This window comes from Scleropages formosus, chromosome 1 (genome assembly GCF_900964775.1).
Source record: "Scleropages formosus chromosome 1, fSclFor1.1, whole genome shotgun sequence".
NCBI lineage: Eukaryota > Metazoa > Chordata > Actinopteri > Osteoglossiformes > Osteoglossidae > Scleropages > Scleropages formosus.
The window spans coordinates 8,823,761-8,845,582 of NC_041806.1; the positions used below are offsets into that span (position 1 = coordinate 8,823,761).

General features: G+C 44.3%; 2 protein-coding genes across 11 annotated transcripts in view; one reads left to right on the forward strand and one right to left on the reverse strand.

The window, feature by feature from the left end:
• Positions 1–26: 26 nt before the first annotated feature.
• On the reverse strand, positions 27–21,712 carry comta (catechol-O-methyltransferase a). Of its 8 annotated transcripts, none has more exons than XM_018752913.2 (6): positions 21,641–21,712; positions 4,047–4,222; positions 2,204–2,321; positions 958–1,151; positions 730–861; positions 27–598 (listed from the first exon to the last, which is right to left on the reverse strand). In XM_018752913.2, exons 2-6 carry the CDS (start codon positions 4,215–4,217, stop codon positions 419–421), a joined length of 795 nt encoding a protein of 264 aa, XP_018608429.1. In that variant the 5' UTR covers positions 4,218–4,222; positions 21,641–21,712; the 3' UTR covers positions 27–418. The 8 variants fall into 8 exon arrangements, with proteins under 8 accessions (XP_018608429.1, XP_018608428.1, XP_029106983.1 ...); XM_018752912.2 differs by lacking the exon at positions 21,641–21,712 and adding an exon at positions 20,621–20,714; XM_029251150.1 differs by lacking the exon at positions 21,641–21,712 and adding an exon at positions 13,870–13,891.
• The window catches only part of cdk16 (cyclin dependent kinase 16), a 34,937-nt gene continuing 33,923 nt past the window's right edge, over positions 20,809–21,822 (forward strand). For 2 of the 3 annotated variants that reach the window (XM_018752906.2, XM_018752909.2), the window contains exon 1: positions 20,809–21,266. The gene's annotated coding sequence lies outside the window, so the exon portion shown is untranslated. Of the gene's footprint in view, positions 21,267–21,300; positions 21,441–21,822 lie in introns of those variants that run through there. The other variant, XM_018752908.2, reaches the window with a different exon arrangement.

Genomic DNA, 21,822 nt, shown 5'->3' on the forward strand with positions numbered 1-21,822 from the left:
GTGGAATGCTTAATCAAAGTAAATTATACAGTAAAATGTCAAATTGATTTAATTGCTATTAGAAGTAAACATTCCCATACCGTTACAACAGGATCCAAGCATTCAGCTGATTTTTGTATTACATTTTTTTTAATATTGGTCAGAAATATATTTCAAGAATTTTTTTGGCATTTCAGATGTAATAACTTTAGTTAATAGAACAGTTATAAATTACATTGGTTTCAGTGATCTGATGACTGCAAAATGTAGTTAGAATGCAAAAAGCTAAAAATTTAACAGTGTTCCATACTTTGTTTTTCCTTAAGAGCAGGAGGTAACAAAACAAAGACATGAGCTAATATCCTTCAGGTTGCGAGCCCAAGTCTGCCACCGCTCAACCAAGGTAAACAGCAAGACCAGAGGTCAAGCATGCTTCTTTTTATCCGAGAAAAACAGACTTTTCGAGCCCATCTTCCACCTTGGTGTACTCCAGGTGAGATTTGAAATAGCAGCTCTCGTAACAGGGGCTGTTGCGGACATACTCTAGGTACTTGGGGGTTCCAGGGCAAATTACATTATCAGCCAGCAGCACGGTGCCCTTCCTCAGCAGTCCGCATTCCTGGAGAGAAGCAGGTGGACATCATGAGACTTTAAGCAACTATACCCTTCGTGTGAGTACATCACCTTAAGTCCTGTGTGTGGTTGCACCGAGTGGTCTGTGTCTGGACTTCAGTGCATAACTTTGTGTACCTCAAGCAGTTTGGTGTCAGGAAGGTAGAACTCTTTCCAGTGGTCCAAGAAAACAAAATCAAATGATTTGATTCCAAAACGCTCCTTCATCTGGGGAATCAGGTCTCTTGAGGGTCCCTCCAAAAGCTCGACCTGCAGGCACAGTCAGGGACAACACACGTAAGCATCAGTAGATGGGGCACGTGGCTTGACTGCTACCTTATTGGTTTGAACACTATGGCCCTTCACCTTGTCCTGGAGCCCTGCCCATGCAATGATCTGATGGGCTATGGCAGCATAGTCAGGGTTGAACTCCAGGGTGAGGAGACGGGAGCCGGGAGGCAGCAGGCGAGCAATGCGAATTGTGGAGTAGCCGCAGTATGTGCCAAGCTCCAGGGCAAAGCTTGGGCTCACCTCGCTCACCACAGAGTCCAGGATAGGGCCTGCATACACAAAGGGTAATGAATATTACATTGGCTTCTGGTTGTGCAATTCTACCGAACAATAATGTCAACGTTAACAACGCTTGCCCAGAGCAAAATTCACATAAGCAATGTGTCAGTAATGGCAGGGAGGGAGGTGGTGTGGATAGTGCTGGTGCCTCTCAGCATCTGGGTTATGCATTTGCATGAAGGTTCAAATACGGCTGAGTCTATGCAGTTTGCATTTTTTCCTTGTTTACATGAGTGAGTTTATATTTCCTGTGGTGAGTGAAGCTGTGTGCAATTCCCTACCTTGCACCCTGTTTCCAGGGCCAGCTCTGGACTATAACGACCCTGCATCAGGACAGGCCGTTATCAATAATTAATAATGAGTGTCAGTTGGTGACAGAATAAGAAAGATTGATATTGATGGCAGTGGTTAAGAGAACTTGCAGTTTAATTGGGCTGGATGTTTTTTGTTCATTTACCTATGTTCGGTTCATTTTATTAAACTAATTTTTTTTTCCCGCCCCATCTTTTATTAAGCATGCAGTACCTATGGGCTCCACTGAAATTTTGGTGCAAAATTTGGTCCGTACAGCCATGTTTGGATACATCAGTAAAGCAAGACAGGCGTGCACATTTTGTTTCATGCCAGGTTTGGTAGTAAATTAATTTTAAGATTAAAGTCCCCTTGAGTGCAGACCTGGGTTGCACTAAAATCCACAGTACAGCAAAATGAGGATTAGTGGGATTCAGCTCCAACTAAAATCCTTGCAGTATGTGCGTAATAAATATAACCTGTTTGTGTGCATGTTTCCATACAGAGGTTTCTACCCACTGGGCAGGTGGATTCTTTCACTTCACATTCAGCACGGAGCAAGTTGATGTGACCATAGCCCCTTTAGATGGTGAGGGAGGAGGGTGACATTTAAGGGCTGGATATGGAGCAAAATGCCAAAAAAGATAGGATCCCCAGGTGAATGTGAGCAAGGGCAAAAACAAGGAGGAGTCAAGAAGCATAGGTCTTTTCATCTCTCAGGACTCAGTAAAAGACCAGGAGTTATAGATACCTTTATCATCCCCCACATTCATGGCCCACTCCTTCTTTCGGCAGAAGTTGTCAATGGCAGCAATGACACTCTCAGCATCCCCCCGGGTGGCATTGTTTTGAACTGCCTTCAGGATACGCTGCAGAGCAGAGGTAACAGGAAAGGTGATACTTCTGTAGCAGTGCTTTGATTTTGATCTGTTACATTGTGTATATTTTACTCTGAGGGTGTTTATTGCTGCATATGACATTACATAAACTTACACAAAGGTTATGTCTAGCATTAACTTTATAGTATGGACTTCAGTAAAACTGATTTCAGGCTTCCATCGTATAATGAAGGTTCCTTATACAACACTTCGGCTCACAAGAAAGTGTCATTTGTGTAATCAGCTATCAATTCACACTTAGCAGAAATAGGTTACAACAGAAATTTCAAAATTAAAATACGAGCCTTGGTGACACACCAAGCACCACACAAGGAAATCAGTGTCTTCCTCCACATGAAGTGGAACTTCTGTTGGAGATGTTGTTGGATAGCTGTGTACCCACTCCCAAACATCTCTCAGAAGTCTCATGACTCATGTCTAAAGTTAGTGACCCACAGAGCAAAAAAGTTTAAGGAAATGCTAAAAATTGAAAAGGCAACATCCTTACCTCTGTTTAAAATTTGAAGTGATAAAATGAATATAATTTTTCTAAAAGGCAATATCTGTACAAAAGACTGATTTGATTCTTATCTATTGCAAGTTATATTTTATGAATGTGTAATTTCATTGCATATTTCATTTTATTGAAAAAATGTACAGGAGATTTTCAAACCTATACTTTGGAAGAAAACACTATGGCTCCTTTACAAATAGCTGCTTATCAAAGGTTCCAACATCTTTATAGGCTGTTATATCAGCATTTAAAAAAGATAGAATAGAATCTGCTCCTTACTTTAGTGCAGGGTTGAGATGGTAATGAGCCTGTTCCAGAAGCATGGGACCAGAGACAGGGTACACTCCACTATAGTCAGTTATTCACCCACACATACAAACACTAAAGGCAATTTATAGTGACCAATTCAACTGGAGAAAACCTATGTGACATACGGAGAACATAAACTCCATAACCCAGAAGCTGTGAGACACCCGTTGAGTACTGTCACCCATGAACAACAAAGGAAAAATAATTTTATATGAGGGAAAGGTGAAATGTGTTATGAACGATTTTGATTTTTTTTTTTTTTTTAATTCTCTTCAGCCTAGATTTAAGGTGTTCACTGACGTTCCGATATTCTGGATTTGGTTTTGAATTCCACTTTTTGTTTTAAAATATTAAGTAGGAGTTTTTCATAAGTTTTGTGGAAAAAATTAACTATAACAGAGTTGTCTTTATGAGCAGATCTTCAGGAATGCATGGGAAGTCTACAAGTACAGCAGTGGAAACCCAATATCTGCAACTTTATTTGTTTACAAAGTAATTAGTCTCTTTTTCAAATGTCTTACGTTAAATCATGTTCTTTAAGTCAAAATAGTTAACGAAGAGAATAAAATTAACTATATAAAATTTCATCCAGTGTAAAATGAAACATTTCTAATTGATTGTGTGGACACTTCTGTCTACATGAAACGTATTGCAGTTACAACTGAATAGTGCCCTACAAAAAAAAAAAAATCCTACATTACATTCCAACAGGAAAGGAGGACATTTGTAACGCAGAGCCAAGTGTGAAATGGGAGAACGCTCAAGGCTGCCAAAATGAATACCGTGTTTCTATTTATTAGGCTTACGCCATTATTAGGTTGCTTTGGTTGCGGTTGCTAAGTACACAGCAGTTCCTAAATGATGAGAGTAGAGCAAGAGTGGGGGGGGGGCACCTGGGGTCGTGTCGAGCGAGTCAGGATGTTGAGGACCTGCTGCACGATCGCATCATGCCAGAGGAGAGCCAGCCAGGGATTGTACTGCACGACAGCAGGAATCAACCAGGACCACAGCACGTACAAGGCTGCCGCGACCCCTGCACACACTGACAGGAAGTACAGCCACATACTCCCTGAAAGAGAACAACACGTTAGTTGAAACTGCTGACCCAAGCAAGCTTTTCCAGTTGTTGCGCCATTCAGTACAGATATAGCCTATGCATTATTTCACCAACATGTTTCTACAGGACAGATGTGCAGGGCCATGCGTTCAGACAAGTACCATGTGTTCACGTCCAGCCGACGCCCTTTTGCTGTACTGACATCACTAGGGGATACGATCAGTAAAGATATAGGAGGAGAGGTTTTATCTGGTTACATCTTTCCTGTACTGTACTAAGCAACACAAACTGATAGTATCCCCCCCCCCCCCCCCCCCCCCCAACTCATTGTTGAATCTGTTGAAACATACGAAAAATAATTTTAGTTTGCAGTTTGTCCATTTAGTGGTCAATCAATCTCCTGTAAATCAGGAGTGAGCAGCCCAGATTCGTTGATGTCACAACGTATGCTAGTTTTTGTCCCAGCTCAGTTCTTTACTAATCTCCCATCGTTTTCTATCAAGATGGAATTCCAGCGAGGGCTGAGCACTAGAGACAAAAAACAGCGCTCCCTATAGCAGGGGGTGTTCAACGGGCAGCCCAGCACACACAATGTTGCCTGCCATGAAATTTGTAGTTATTTATACTATACTTACCGTATAGGTATAATTTCTATGGAATCAAGTGATAATGCAGTTATAAATCACACACAGACAACAGGCATCACATGTAAATAAAAAAATACATTTTCCATTTTAGACATTTAAGATTCAGTATGTCACTTAGTGAGATTTTTACAACAGGTGGAGTCAAATTTGTGGGTAGCGAGCCTCTTAGGTCAGACCCAGAGCAACATTTAGCCCCGACAGTGTCCAAATTACATAAACCCGTCAAAGATATTCAGTGCAAACACCCGATATAATTACGGTGTTAGATTTATGAGAACTCATAAATGAATAAATTGCAGATTACACCGTTACACAGGAGCCCATTCAACAAGATTTACTACATGCCATTGTTTGATGGTGCAGCTTGCATCCTACGTTAATGGAGAAAAGCACCCTGTGTTCTTCATTCTCTCCCCGGTCTTTTGTGTCACACTAATGAGATGCGTATTTAAAACGGAGATAAAACGCTACCTTGCTTGCGTTTGGTAATCAGTCATGCGTACATCAGTTCCATTACCTCCCACCGCTCACCGTTTTTAATCACTCCACTGCCTCACCTCACGGATCAAGCAATAAATATTGGAATAATTTAAGTTTAAACGCAAGGTCCGTTCAGTTGACAAACCGGTTATGTAGCGCAACAGGGCAGCATTTGGCCGAAGGTTGAATGAATAGAGGCAGGAGTACCCGGGGGGAGGGTGGGAAAGCAATGAAAAGGGGCTTAAATGCAGCACAGCAGGAAGAAAGAGAGACTCTAACAGGAGACTCTAGTCCTTGAAAAGGGAGAGCGGCCAACTTTGGGTTCCCTTTGTGAAATAATAAAAGGGACTGCGAGAAGAACTTCCAGGACTCCCAGCCTCAGCCTGGATCTTGCCACCTCGGACATCGCGTGGGGCAAAGCGGGTCGATAGCTGTACGATAATTAGCAGTTCCACCCCGGTACTGGCTGTCACCCTTTAACAGCATCAATGCCACAGTTAGGAACAGAGAATCGACACAGCTAGTCAAAGTGCGACAAGTACAAGTCCATGAGTAATGTAATGTGTCAAGGAAAGGAACCAGTGTTTAATGTAGTGCGCCAATGGTGTTTAGCACCTGTTCACTGGGTACCTTCTGTCATAATTTGTAATGATTTATGATAGTAATACTAATAATTTTGTTGAGGTCATTGCCATCAAGAGGTGAAAAATTTTCCAAAAACATTGATATTTAACAAAAGCAATCTCCAACACACACACACACACACACACACACACACACACACACACACACACTGTCTGAACCATTCATCCCATTGGGGGTCGCGGGGAGCCGGAGCCTAACCTTTTAATTATTATGGAAAGATTTGGGGAAAAAAGTCTTATCTTTACACAAACAGAATCCATCTACTGGTGCCATATCTAAGTTTTTAAATTTAAAATATCTTGACATTTTTTACCATTTTCTTAATTATAAGCTAGTGAGTTCATAATGTGGTTTCATGGTAATGCACGGGTTTAGGAGAACAAACGAAACAAGATGATCTGCATTCACTGTACAGAAGAGCTCGTATGAACTGTCACATAGACAAATGTAGCTTTAGATCTTGTGCATGCATTCATTCACACACACACACAATCCTAATGAAAATTGCACTGGCAGAACTTCAGAATGTGAAACACCATCTTACTTGGTGCCGCGGTTGTCTTGCGCCCAAGCCGTGCGACCGCGCTCTTCTTATCCCTCTGCGCTCTCAGCTTCCTTCCTCCTTCCACGTCCCTCTTGCACCACAATCCACTTGCTCTCCCTCTCTCTCTCACTTCTAATCTCAAGCACGTGCTCACACTTTTGAATGAGCTACTGCTTTCTCTCTCCTGATTCTTTCCAATTCTCATAGGAAATAATTATAATAACCGGCCATAGTGCGGAAGAGGCGTTACCTACACCCATGAACACGGAGCACGCTGAGAGAAGGGCATTCAGAGCTGAGCTCCAGTTGACACGGTTGTTTTCAATCCCTCTTTAGCCAATTGTGGAATAATCCTCCGTTCCCTCGCTCCGTTCACCCCTCCCCCATGCTACCCCCTGGTGCAAATGCGCCACCACACACGAACAAGCATACACAATGGGCGTGCGCACATGGGCCTCCTACCCCATCGCTAATCAATTGTTTTGAACCAAAACCACCACCATACAGAAGGATATGCAGGGAGCAGGATGGAGAACAATACTTTTAGCCCCAAACAGTACATAAACAGTTGAATGAGTTCAGAACAATTTAATTGCAATTTAACATAATCATATAGCAAGCATCTGGAGGAACAATGGTTTCAGCTGCTGCCTTGGACCCAAAGGTTGTAGGTTCAAATCCCACCCCCAGCTGTAGTACCCTTGAGCAAGGTACTTATCTTAAATTGCTCCAGTAAAATTGCCCAGCTGTAAAAAAAGGGTAGTTTAACATTGTAAGCTGCTTTGCAGAAAAGTATCAGCTAAATGTAACACAAATGTAGGATTTCTTAAACTAAGACCTGCCACGCATTGTTTAGTAGGCATGTCAAATGTCAAGATATTTCAGTAACATATTTCTCAGAGGATAAATCGTTGATCAAATTAACTTAATCCTGATTGTTAGTATAATTTCATTACGTTCTAGTAAAAAATTAGTTTTAATCCCCTACGATTAGGGTATTTGAACTACAAAACTGATTCGATCAGGCTACAGAGAGCAAAGTGCTGCTCTCAAACTGGTATTTTGAGAAAATCCTTGGGTGACTGGGATATGGAAATCCTCTTAACACTCATTACCAGTAATTGTATAACTAGCCTTCTGTGGAAAGTCAGTGTTTTTTTTTTTTTCTTTTGCATTGTATAGCATCATCCTGTTCATTAGGTAGTGTATAGTCGAGGCATTTAGCGTGAACCCCACTGATATGTTTCATGTGTTTTGTTTCAAGGCATGAATTTGATTTTGCTAAACAGCGGCCACGTTCGGTCTTAAGTGGTATTTCTTGTGATTGAAATATAAGTCAAGTATATTTTAAAAAATAGTTTAGTCTGTAATTTTGGCTGCATCAGAGTTCAATTAGTTTATCGTCGGTCCTGGCTGAAGATGCTACCTTTGTCGTACATCTGCACATCAACACACTTTGGATCAATAACTGCAAACTTTGTGAGGGTACGGTGCATGTCAGACCAGCACTGCATGTCAATGGGAAGTCCATTAAAGCAGCCTAGAAAATACTAGAAAGTGGGAAAACTGTGAACCTATATAAAAAGAATTTTACTTTAAGTGTAAAGTTGCAATACCTTTACTTGTACTTCAGAGGACACGGACAATTCTTTTCACACGGTATATCAGTATATAGAGAGAACTGAACATAAAATATTTAAAATGACAGCATACTTTTGTTTCACATTTAAACAGTATCATGATAAAAGACTCCTCAGAAAGAACATGGACCCTAGTAACATGGAAAAACTGCTAGATCCCGCATTCTATTTCTAGGGGTATGTATAATTTATCCTTGGGAATTTATAATTAGTCATGCATGCAACAGATGCCGTAGGAAATTTTTATAAAAGCACAACAGCACCAATCCATAACCAGCCCAAACTTGCCTCCCTCGGCAACACAGGATATTGCTTTACAGAATGTGTATATTTATCCTAATGTGAACATACCATAAATGAATGTCAGCTGAAACTTCCGGTAAACACTACCCAATAATTATTCATTTAAATATCCTAGAAACTAAGAATGCTACAAGAAGCACTCTAACTTGAAAATACACATTTAAGGGCTGATAAATACATGCAAATAAAACTCCAAAAATTACATATTCATAAACATGATTTCATCTAAGTAAATGCTTCTAATTTTTGATTTGTAGATACACACTGCTGAAAAGGCGACTAGGAGAAAAAAAAAACCACGTGCCTTGTAATTAGGTGTTTATGAAATGCTTCATATTGGTAAAACAAATTTCTCCTTAAGCTTTTACTTGCAATTATGAGTTTAGTGCTCCCTGTCAATGTTATTTATTAGCTCATACTACAATGAGTGAGTTATTTTCCACTTCTAGTCATTTATTTGCCAAGAACACCTATACCAACTAGCATGATTTGAGCAGAAAACCAGAAAAGACATGACAGGCCACACCCTGGCTCTGTCCACTCTTGTTAGAAAGAAAGGAGGAGCAGGCACACCCAGTGGAGGTAATTAAAAGGCATTTTATTAAGGAAGATAAGAGTCATTGGAAGCAGTTGTACTGGTTTTTATTCTCTGTGGTTTACAGTATTGTAATTTGGTCTCTCAATGGTAGAAAATCTCAACTGAGCTATTGAGTTGGGTGGTTGTTTCACTTGTTAGCACATTTACTTTTTAATCGAAAAATTTACTTTGATACCCAACCAAAGTAAATGTGGTACTGGTGCTAGAGGGACTCCTGTTCATTCCACCTTAGGATTTTTGGGGGGGGTCGGCGGCAGCTGGACACACAGTGGTTAGTGCTGTTGGCTTTGGGTCCAAATGTCACATGGTTGACTCTTGCCTCCACCAAGGTATTTACCCTAAATTGCTCCAGTAACATCACCCCACTGTAAAACTGGGTAAAATAATTGTGAGTACCTTACCATTGCAAGTTGCTTTGGAAAAAAGAAGCAGCTAAATGAAATTGTTTTGAGGATACAGTATTGTCTTTTTCAGTACATGTTTAGTGCCTTCCCTTTTCTTTGCTGTGCAAATTTCTGGAATACCAAGCTCTTTTCAGGAGGAGGCTCCAGATGGTGTTTTACAACCTCAAAAAAATAGTGGTATATAAGCACAGTGGAGAGACTGCAGCTGAGCAGTAGTTTATGAGGGGGTAACATCTGGAGAGATTAGGCAGAACTTTAATAAAACCTTATCTGTGCCTTCTTTTTGAAACTGCAAAGAACCTGGGACTGTCTGAAAAGTTTAGTACCTGTTGGAATCAATTATCTTGACTGTCACACCATAAACCTGGGAGCGTTCTCCAGGTATTCCCCCACTCCTGCCCTCAGCCTGGTCATACCATGACCCTGACAGTACCCTGTATGTCACAACATGGTCCACACATTTGTCAGTTATACCTGCTGACACAGAATCCAAAGTCATTTAAAAATTTGTCTTTTTACATAAATTAAACTGGAAATTAACCATTTTCAATATGTTTCAACCCATCTGAAAAAGTATTTAATGCATGGAAATGAACATGCATACATTTACACAACAGCAAGGAACATTTTACAATTGTTTTCAAATACATATAACATGATCTCTTGTGCATGTGACAGATGTAAACACCTGTCGATGTTGGCCGGTGCTGAGATGTTCGATAAGCACAGAGTTGTCTATTAACGTGTGTTAATCACAAATACAGCATCAGCACATGGAACACACCACCTGGGAAGAGAAATTTCTCACACACCATTCTCACTTGCCTGGCATGCACCCCAAAAAACAAATGCATTACTAATTCCAGGAGATTGTACTGTGCATGCAACCAGAATGTTACTGATTGTTTAAACAGTCCTATTTGTAAACATTGCAAAGTCCAATATTACAGTGCTAAATGACTACAGGCCCGTTGCTTTGACATGTAGTCATGTTGTTATTCTAGAGACTGGTGTTGGCATACCTGAAAGACATCATTGGACCCCTGTAGTTTGCAACAGGGCGAAGAGGTCGGTGGATGACGCAGTCGACATGGGACTGCATTTCATCCTACAACACCTCGACAAACCAGGGACTTATGCAAGGGTCCTATTCGTGGACTTCGGTGTTCACCATCATCATCCCAGACCTCCTTCAGACAAAACTGATTCTGCACCCACCACCATCTGTCAGTTGATCAACTTCCTGACAGCAACTGGTGAAGCTGAGGAAATTCACTTCCAGCACAGGTGCTCCTCAGGGATGTGTGCTCTCCCCACTACTATTCTCCCTGTACATAAATGATTGCACCACCAATGACCCCTCTGCGAAGCTCCTGAAGTTTGCAAACGACACCACAGTTACAGGCCTCATCCAGGACTGTGAGGAGTCTGCATACAGGAGGGAGGTTGAACAGCTGGTTAGCATAGTCAAAACAACCTGGAGCTTAACACGCTCAAAACAGCAGCAATAACTGGACTTCAGGAGGAAGTCCCCAGCACTTCCCCTCCCTCACCATTCTCAATAGCACTGTCAGCCATGGAGTCCTTCAGGTTCCTGGGTGCTACAATCTCCCAGGACCTGAAGTGGGACACCTATATTGACTCCATTGTGAAAAAGGCCCAACAGCAGATGTACATCCTTTGCCAACTGAAGAAGTTCAACCAGCCACAGGACTCGCTGATCCGGTTCTACTCAGCTGTCAGAGTCCGTCCCGTGCACTGCTATAACTGGTTTGGCTCGGCTACCAAATCAGACAGAAATAGGATACAAAGGACAGTCAAGATGGCTGAGAGGATCATCGGTGCACCCCTGCCTATCCTTCGGGTCTCGTACGAGTCAAGAATGAGAAACAGGCAGGCAAAAAAAAAAAAAAAAAAAAATCATCACCAATGATCCCACACACCCCGGGCACAAACACTTCCCCCCTCTGGCAGGCATTACAGAGCACTGTCCACCAGAACAACAAGATACAAAAACAGTCCCCACCGGGCATCACTCTTATGATGATTTAACACACCTACAGGTCTCCTATCAGTAGGATATATCCCATCACTTTTGGGATTTACTTGTTTTTACTACATTTTTGTATTTATTTATTCTGACTGTCAGCTGCCTGTCTCATCTATTGTCTAATATTGAAAGAACCAAAACAAATTCCTTGTGCATCAGCATACTTGGTAAATACTGTAAAACCCATTCTTATTCATCTATTGGTTCTGAAATACTGCCGCTAACGATAACGGGCTCCGCACCATGCATGTCGCAACTCAGCGAGCGCACTTCTCCCCACTACCGTCTCACAAGTACATATTTACAGTTTTTCCCCTAAAGCTGTTCATGGTATACCATCGCAAATTATGAAAGCAGTTTTTTCCTTGAAATTAAGCGACAAATCACGAGTGCAAGAAATACCATAACTTTTCAACATAGGGCAACACAAAGAACTCATTACACTGTTCAGTCATTTTATAAATTCACAGTAAACATTTCGCTTATTATATATGTAAATACAGACATAAGTTTCAGTTTTCATATGTTAATCCTGTATCCGTATTTGTTAGAATAATCCCGACATCTCTTACCTGTCCCTCCGCCGCTTAAAGGCACGGGGAGAAGCGAGCAAATGGGACATACCATGAATGACACGTGGGGGGGGAGTGCAACGTGGGAAGATTTTAAAATATAAGTAGATCAGTTAATCAGTTTGAAAATTCCACAGTTTTATATAACTTAGTGTAACCATTATTCATATTAAGGTTAATACATGAAAATGTTATTTGACATTCAACACAGAAGATGTCATACCCCATGTGCATATAACAACGGATGTATACAAGGACCCAGTCCAAACATAAACCCACTGACGGGGGGAAATTTCCAGCATTGCCTTCATACATCTCCATGACTCAAGACCAGACATCTTAATTTCATCACCCAATGGCAGGATGCCAACATGGGTATTTACATTTATTCATTTAGCTGATGCTTTTCTCCAAAGTGACATACAGTATTATCTACCCAGTTATACAGCAAGGTAAATTCACTGGAGTGATTTTTGGGTAGGTACCTTGCTCAAAGGTACTACAGCCAGAGGTGGGGATCAAACCTGCGACCTTTGGATCCAAAAGCAGTAGCTCTAACCACTACGCTAGCAGCATTTCATTGAGGTTGTCAAGTGTGCACCTCCCTCCGGTCAGTGTTTCACTGAATTAGGCTCAGGACATCAAAGTCCAACAGTGCAGCCTGGCATCCCAGACACACCCCCCTCCACACACATGACTAGGTCCCCTTCACCCTCAACAAATGCACACACCACAACAGTTAAATACTACCCTTCCATACATGTCAAAAGCTGCAAATGCACCACTCCGCAATCTTAAACCAATGCAGTTAAGGCCACACCTCCTTAAATACCAACAGCTGCCTCCCCTTATTAGCCACCTGCCAGTTTTACCAACCACTACACCTCAACTACCCTGCTTTCTTAACCATAACCACTGACTCACCCTTAAACAGCCTCTAATACCAAATCCCCCCAGCTGATTTAGCCAAACCCCCTGACACCTACCCTCTACCAGTCTCTTGTCTCTGACAAAGATCTGCATACTTAAACATTTCTCCTGATAATACGCCTCCCCAATAGCATCCTCCAACAGCACTGTTGATTCTACAAAGTGCACAATTCACACACAGTGGAAATATAATACCATGCCTGGACATAATGACGTAACCATAACAACCTGTAGCAGGCTGGAGTAGTTGGCCCACATCAGCCAGCAGCTTCCAGCCACATCACATCATGCCTTACCGCATCCGAGACACGTCCAGTCTTGCACAATATACTCCCTCCCCCTCACGTAAATCCAACTGTTTTACTTACACTGCCAGCAGGCAAAGGACTCACAAACAAACGCTTCTGCTCTCCAAAAAACCTGCTACACATTTAGCACTTGATCATGGCGCCAAGCTTACCCCAGCGCCGCCACGCAACAATCACCTGCCCACCACTGCTTAACACGATTCTGCAGAATCGGCAGAACTGAACGCTACGTCGCTCCAACAATGAACTAACTAAGCGGCTCGCCACAAAACCCACAGATCTTGCCAGCGTCGCTCCCGCTTCTCCACACACCGTCCGAACTTCGGACCAAATCACCAGAGCCTCGCCTCCCTCAGGCTTCCTGCTCCCGAATATAATATTTTTACTTTTTTATTGTACAATTCAAGCACTCACAAGACAAGAACAATGAATAATCCAGAACATCAAACCTAAACTGGCAACGTTAATTTTATATTATAATAATAATAATAATAATAATAATAATAATAATAATAATAATTTAAAAAAAAAAAATTACTCCAGCCTGCCTAGCGAACCAGCCGCCGTTTATCTGCTTCCGCATCCGGCCAGGACCAAACCCCGCCTCCCCCCTCTGCAAGTGACCAATCACGTCTAACAGCTATAGCTCCCTTTTCGCGCCTCTCTGGGATTCTACCCGCCACTCGTCCTTACCCCCACGTCTTTCAAGGCCACTTTCGCACGCTTATATCCTTCAACCAAATGTATCACCGGCAGCTCCAACATACCGTTCCCATACAACGCTACACTAGTTAAACAGCGTGGCAGTCCCAACCACCGTCTTACCGCTTTACTAATAAACCGCTTCAACTTCTCAACCTCCCGGACAGAAAACTCATAGTGACCATTTAATGCGTGACAACAGCACGAACTGCAGATGCCACAACTTCAATTTCCCAGACAGGAGAGACACATCATGCTCTCGATGCGCTTCACAGCCACCTCCCTTAGTGCCACCTGCTCCTTATCACTCAACATGGAATCATACCACCTACTCCAGTTCTTAACTGGCTTTTCCAGAATAGATGGAATTACCTCCTCATCAGTACAAAACCTTTCCTGCACCACCTTTCCACCAACAATCAAGAGACTCTTCAACTTACTTGGATTAACCATCAACTTCAAATTATCATTGAGCTCAGCCAACAAATGACGAGTACAAGAAGCCATAGCTGTAACTGTTGTCATGTCATTTATGAATACTCTAATAGGGGGTTCCATCCAGCAGCATCTCACTGCCAACAACCCATTTGGAAGTCCTTAAAATAACTTCCATTGCCATCCTGAATACCAATGGTGAAATTGTACATCCAGTCATGATTCCAATCTTTAACCGATGCCAAGACGTTGTATCGTGATCCAATACTGTTTCTCCGCATTTCCCTGAAAATGAGCTAATCTAAGGTCTGAGCACCTGAAAGCTGTGCTGCTGGTGATTTACCAATATCAGCTCCGCTTGCAATATTATACTCTCTGTTACAATCACTCAATGCATTAACCGCTTGTCCTAAGTGAGGGTTGTGGTGGTCCAGAGCCTATCCCAAAAGCATAGGGCACTAGACTAGGCAGGGTATAACACAGGATGCAGTTCACTGCATGGTGATTTAGCGACAAACCCCCAGACACCTACCTCTACCAGTCTCACATAAGCCAACTCCAGTTGTTAGTTATTTATGTCACTACACAAATATGCCAGATATGTTTTAATTATTCAGTGTTAATATTGTGAATGCTATCCTTAATTATCTCTGGTACTTGAACAAAGACCATTACTAAATACTAAAAATACATCAATCTATTATGTAATAAACATTTAACTCTCTTCTTAAATTTAAATAAATGTTCAACAAAGAATTTTGTTATTTATGTTGTTGCTTCAAAATGATAATAAATCAATGTGGAATACTCCTACACTGAAAATTTTTGTCAAAGTATTCCCACAGGCACAGGATTTGTTTACCCTGGCCTGTTAAACATTGCAGATATTGAAGAAAAGATACAATTTAAAACTTAGATTTATGCTGGGGTTTAGATGTATATCTGTGCAGAGAAATTTGTTCAGGATTTTCTTTTTGTCATCCTTTCATAAGGCAGACAACAGCTGCTAAATCAATCCATTTTGCTCAGAAGTGTAATTTGGCTCATACAAGTGTCTAATTCAATGTTAGTAGTGTACCTCTTGAACACGGTTCATTACCTTGCTCTGTAATTTAGATTTATTCATTTAGCTCATGCCTTTCTCCAAAGCAACTTCTAGTGTTACATTTACATTAATTCAACAGTCATTTTTCTCTAAAGTGACATACATTTCATAGAAAATACAATGTGTGGTTTGCATTAGCAGAACGAGAGACTTAGATGGATTTTTTTTGCAATTATTTACCCATTTTTACAGCTGGATAATTTTACTGGAGCACCACAGGGCAAGTACTTCAAGTTCAAGGGAACTACGGCTAGAGGTGTGTTTAAAATCTGCCACCTTTAGATCCATGGCCAATAGCTCAAACCACTACACTACCAGCTGCACCAGCTCAAACTTTTCAGCTTTGTAGACATGTACTTGGTGATTTGACTTCTGAATTACGGTTACATTTTCAGTTTCACACATGTTGACTGAAGCCGCTTGTCCCTAGCGGGGTCGCAATTAGCCGGAGCCAAGCCTGGCAACACAGGGCGGGGAACACAGCCAGGGCAGGATGCCAGTCCATCGCAAGGCACCCCAAGCAGGACTCGAACCACAGACCCACCAGAGAGCAGGCACAGGCCAAACCCGCTGTGCTGCCATGCCCCCCTTTTCAGTTTCATTTCCTGCAAAATATGATGTGGAAGAATTAAGAGTATTTCCTCAGTTCCAGGACTCTTACTGTATTTATCCACCTACTGTAAATGCCAATAGTTTAGTGAAGGGTTTAAACAAAGCCAAATAAAGGACTGTCAAAACGCTGTTTGTTGACAGATCAATACGGAGTTCAAAACTGATTTTGGAAAACGAAAGAAAGCGGTGAACAGGCTGCTGTAACATAAGCTGTGGGACACCACACAGTAAAATCAGTGATGTCACTAGGGGGGTGTGGACCGCACCGAGTGACACCATGACACCGAAATGATTGTCTATAAATTTTTTGTGTAGTGTTTCAGGAGAAATGTATTATTAATTATCCATCCATCCATCTTCCTCCGCTTATCCGGGACCAGGTCACAGGGGTAGCAATCCAAGCAGAGTCCCCCAGACATCCCTCTCCCCGCACACCTCCTCCAGTTCCTGTGGGGAAACCCCAAGGCGTTTCCAGGCCAGCTGGGAGAAACAGTCTCTCCAACGTGTCCTGGGTCTGCCCCGAGTCCTCCTCCCAGTGGGACATGCTCGGAACACCTCACCAGGGAGGCGTCCAGGAGGCATCCGGAACAGATGCTCGAGCCACCTCAACTGGCTCCTCTCGATGCGGAGGAGCAGCGGCTCTACTCCGAGCTCCTCCCGGGTGACTGAGCTCCTCACCCTATCCCTAAGGGTGCGCCCAGCCACTCTGCGGAGGAAACTCATTTCTGCCGCTTGTATCCGCGATCTCATTCTTTCGGTCATGATCCAGAGTTCATGACCATAGGTGAGGGTAGGAACATAGATCGACCATTAAATTGAGAGCTTCGCCTTACGACTCAGCTCCTTCTTCACCACAACAGACCGGTACAATGACCGCATTACTGTGGACGCCGCACCGATCCGTCCGTCAACCTGCCGCCCCATTTTTCCCTCACTCATGAACAAGACCCCGAGATACTTAAAGTCCTCCACTTGAGGGAGCAACTCCCCCCAGACCTGGAGGGGACAATCCACCTTTTTCCGACTGAGAACCATGGCAACGGATTTGGAGGTGCTGATTCTCATCCCCGCCGCTTCGCATTCGGCTGCAAACCTCTCCAGTGCACGCCGTAAGTCTTGATTACCCTCCGTTCCCTGGCTGCGCCTAGAAATTCTGTCCATAAAAATAATGAACAGAATCTGTGACAAAGGGCAGCCCTGGCGGAGTCCAACATGCACCGGGAACAGGTCTGACTTACTGCCGGCAATGCGAACCAAGCTCCTGCTCCGGGCATACAGGGAACGAACAGCCCGTAGCAGCGAGCCCTGAACCCCATAATCCCGAAGCACCCCCCACAGGATCCCACGAGGGACACGGTCGAATGCCTTCTCCAGGTCCACAAAATACATATGGACTGGTTGGGCAAACTCCCATGAACCCTGCAACACCCTAGTGAGGGTATAGAGCTGGTCCAGTGTTCCACGGCCAGGGCGAAAACCGCATTGCTCCTCCTGAATCCGAGGTTCGACTATCGGTCAAATTCTCCTCTCCAGTACCCCAGCATAGACTTTCCCAAGGAGGCTGAGGAGTGTGAGCCCCCTATAGTTGGAACACACTCTCCGGTCCCCCTTCTTAAAAAGAGAGATCACCACCCCGGTCTGCCAGTCCAGAGGCGCTGTTCCCGAACTCCACGCGATGCTGCAGAGGCGTGTCAGCCAAGACAGCCCCACAACATCCAGAGACCTGAGAAACTCGGGGCGGATCTCATCCACCCCTGGAGCCTTGCCACCGAGGAGTTTTTTGACTACCTCAGCAACTTCAGCCAGGGTAATGGACGAGCCCCCTCCGAGTCCCCAGTCTCAGCTTCCTCTACGGAAGGCGTGTCGGAGGGATTGAGGAGATCTTCAAAGTACTCCTTCTACCGCCCGATGATATCCTCAGTTGAGGTCAGCAGCGCACCACTTCCACTGTAAACAGTGTTGGCGGAACACCGCTTCCCTCTTCTGAGTCGTCGGACGGTTTGCCAGAATCTCTTTGAGGCCGACCGAAAGTTTTCCTCCACGGCCTCGCCAAACTCCTCCCAGGCCTGAGTTTTTGCCACGGCGACTGCCAGAGCCGCGTTCCGCTTTACCCGCCGGTACCAGTCAGCTTCCTCAGGAGTCCCATGAGCCAGCCAGGCCCGATAGAACTCCTTCTTCAGCTTGACAGCACCGGAGACTTTACAGCCGCAGCTCCGGACCGCCGCCCCGACAATGGAGGTGTAGAACATAGTCCATTCGGACTCAATGTCCCTAGTCTCCCTCGGGACCTGGTTGAAGCTCTGTCGGAAGTGGGAGTTGAAGACCTCTCTGACAGGGGCCTCTGCCAAATGTTCCCAACAAACCCTCACTATGCATTTGGGCCTGCCAGGTCTGTCCAGCTTTTCCCCCGCCATTGAATCCAACTCACCACCAGGTGGTGATCAGTTGACAGCTCAGCCCCTCTCTTCACCCGAGTGTCCAAGACATATGGCCGAAGATCAGAAGAAACGACTACAAAGTCGATCATCGACCTCCGACCTAGAGTGTCCTGGTGCCAAGTGCACTGATGGACACCCTTATGCTTAAACATGGTGTTCTTTATGGACAAACCGTGACTAGCACAGAAATCCAATAACAACTCACCACTCGGGTTCAGATCAGGGAGGCCATTCCTCCCAATCCCAGGTGTCACTGTCGCTGCCCACGTGGGCGTTAAAATCCCCCAGTAGAACGACAGAGTCCCTAGTGGGAGTGCTTTCCAGCACGCTCCCCAGGGACTCTAAAAAGGCCGGGTACTCTACACTGCCGTTAGGCGCATAAGCACAAATGACAGTGAGAGACCGTTCCCTGACCCGAAGGCGTAGGGAGACGACCCTCTCATTCACCGGGGTAGACTCCTACACATGGCGGCTGAACTGGGGGGCTATTAACAAGCCCACACTGACCCGCCGTCTCTCACCATGGGCAACGCCAGAATAGTGGAGAGTCCACCCTTGGTCGAGAAGAGTGGTTCCAGAACCCAAGCTGTGAGTGGAAGTGAGCCCGACTATATCTAGACAGTCTCTCTCAACCTCCTGCACCAGCTCAGGCTCCTTCCCCGCCAGTGAGGTGACATTCCAAGTCCTAAAAACCAGAGTTGGCACCCGAGGTTTGGGTCGGCCAGGCGCTCGGCCCCGACTACCGCCCAAATCACAATGCACCGGCCCCTTACGGTCTCTCCAGCAGGTGGTGAGCCCACCGAAGAGCGGCTCCACATCATGGCTTCGGGCTGAGCCCGGCCAGGCCCCATGGACATAGACCTGGCCACCAGGCACTCGCATGCGAGCCCCCCCCCCCAGGCCTGGCTCCAGGGTGGGGCCCCGGTGGCCTCATACCGGGCGGGGTAAACGAAAACCTTGATTTAATAGTCATCATAAGCGGCTTTTGAACCGCACTTTGTCTCGTCTGTCATCCAGGAACTGTTTGCCATGGGAGACCCTACCAGGGGCATATAGTATTATTAATTAATATTTATTATATGTTAATTAATTAACGTTTATTATATATTAATCAATATGATTATTATTATTAATTTATTTAACAACAAAAAACATTTTTCGTAAGTCCAGCCCACTTGCATCAATATACCCACAAGGCTGAAACTCTATGCTAATTAATTTTTTGTACTTTTTAATGCGCTCCGCTCAGAGCTGTTATTACCCAATTACAGTGACGCTTCTAATCACGTGGTTTCGTCCACATGCGCTACATGCGCTCGCTGTTGTTTTCGTTGCTACTAGTGTTTTTGTAGTCGCTGATTTTGTCAGATTTTCTTGCATTTTAGCCACAATATTATGGTAATTAGTATTTGTGAACCTATATCAAGAACGTTAAAATAAACATAATTTTGATGTCGTTCTTACTACGTTTTTACTTCGATTCTGTTTTCTTACAGAATTTTTCACTTAACCACAATGATTCAATGTATTGTAAATACATTTAGCTATGCATACTGTAAAATAAAAGTGTAATTTAAATTTTGCTAGTTGTTTATGTCACTACTATTGCCATTACATTCAGTGCTATACGGGAATTACGATTTACAGGTAACATTATGATTAGAAAAAACATTAAGGATTCTGTATGGTATGGGACAGGGTCAATGCCATGGGGGTGAGACCAACCCTTGTGTCGCCGCTGAGTAAAATCAAGTTTTTGATAGTTTACATTTTTTCCAGACTGCACTGTTTTAACTCTGTTCTACTACACACTGTTGAATCAACGTCGCATATTTACTGTGCAAGACAGGGTGTAACTCTCAATACATTTATTTTATCCTTAGTTTTCGCTTAGCGAATCCGTTGGTAATCAACTCTACAATGACTTACTCATTTATGTAGTTAGGTTTGAAATCATTGCTTTGACATTCTTTAAGTAAAAATGTATGAAACTGTACCTGGATCAACGCTTTTCTTTTTCTAGATTGCAGTTTTCGTAGGCTACCAACATTTTTTGATACTGGCGTAGTCAGCGGATCTCTCGGACTCCCCTATGAGAGTCCGTTGAATGGTACAGTCTCCGTTACTTCAGTGGAATTTGGGTCAGACCACCAAAGAACTTCGACACCTCCCGAGGGGGGGGGCGTGAAATCGTTCAAAGAAATAACGTGAAGGGAAAACGAATTCATTTTAAAACACGTGTACTCTGCTTACAGCGGAAAATATTTATTTAAGTTGTGTCGCTTTATTAATGCCAAGTGCACCTTGTTCGGGGTTGCACAAGCAAATTGCATAATTGCCCGAGGAGCACCTCTCCAGTGAGTGACTCTGGAGTCTATTCGCAGCTGCTCCCCCCTCTCCTCTGGATTTGGGAAGGAGGAAAAAAATACACACACGCAGACACACCGCGGCTCTAACGTTGTAATACTAGAGGTAAAGGCGGCCGAGGCATGTTGTCGGCCGTGCGACACTCCGTACGCGACTCCGTGCAGCGCCGCAGCCTGGGGAATCATGGCTGAAGACTACTGGGAGAGCAGTGAGAGAGACGAGCCCGTGGGATACTACTGTTAACGCGACAAGGGCACCGGGGATCCGGCGTCTTCGGTGAGCCGCCGCTTTTACCACACACACAGACAGAGAGAGTCCCGCAGCCCTGCTGCTGTTACCGCCACACGCGGCAGAGCTGCGACGGAGAGGCGTTAGAAAGAAGTCCGTGGGACGTCGTTGCGGTCCGCAGCCCATGCCGCGGATCCGTCCGGACGAGGTTCGGCGCTGAGAGTGAGTGAGCGAGCCCGTCCGTGCTACTTAAAATGACCACAGAGAGATGACCGCAGCTGCCCCTCGTGCGACACGTCGCGCCTGTTGATGTTATGTCACATTCCTGCACACGGGACGACTCATGTAACACGCCGCAGCCTGCTGCGTGTCCTCCGCCCGCGAGAGAAGTGTGTTTTCGCGGCGTCGGTTGTGTTAATTACCTGCTGCCGGCCACCGCGGTTCACGTTCACGTACACTCTCTCTCTCTCTCTCACACACACACACACACACACAGAGAGAGAGAGGGAGACACAGAGTCCCCGGACCCCGGTACCCCTCCGACTCGGAGCGAGGTGTCGGGGGGGGGGTAGACGGGTTACCGGCACGTTTCACAGCGCATTTT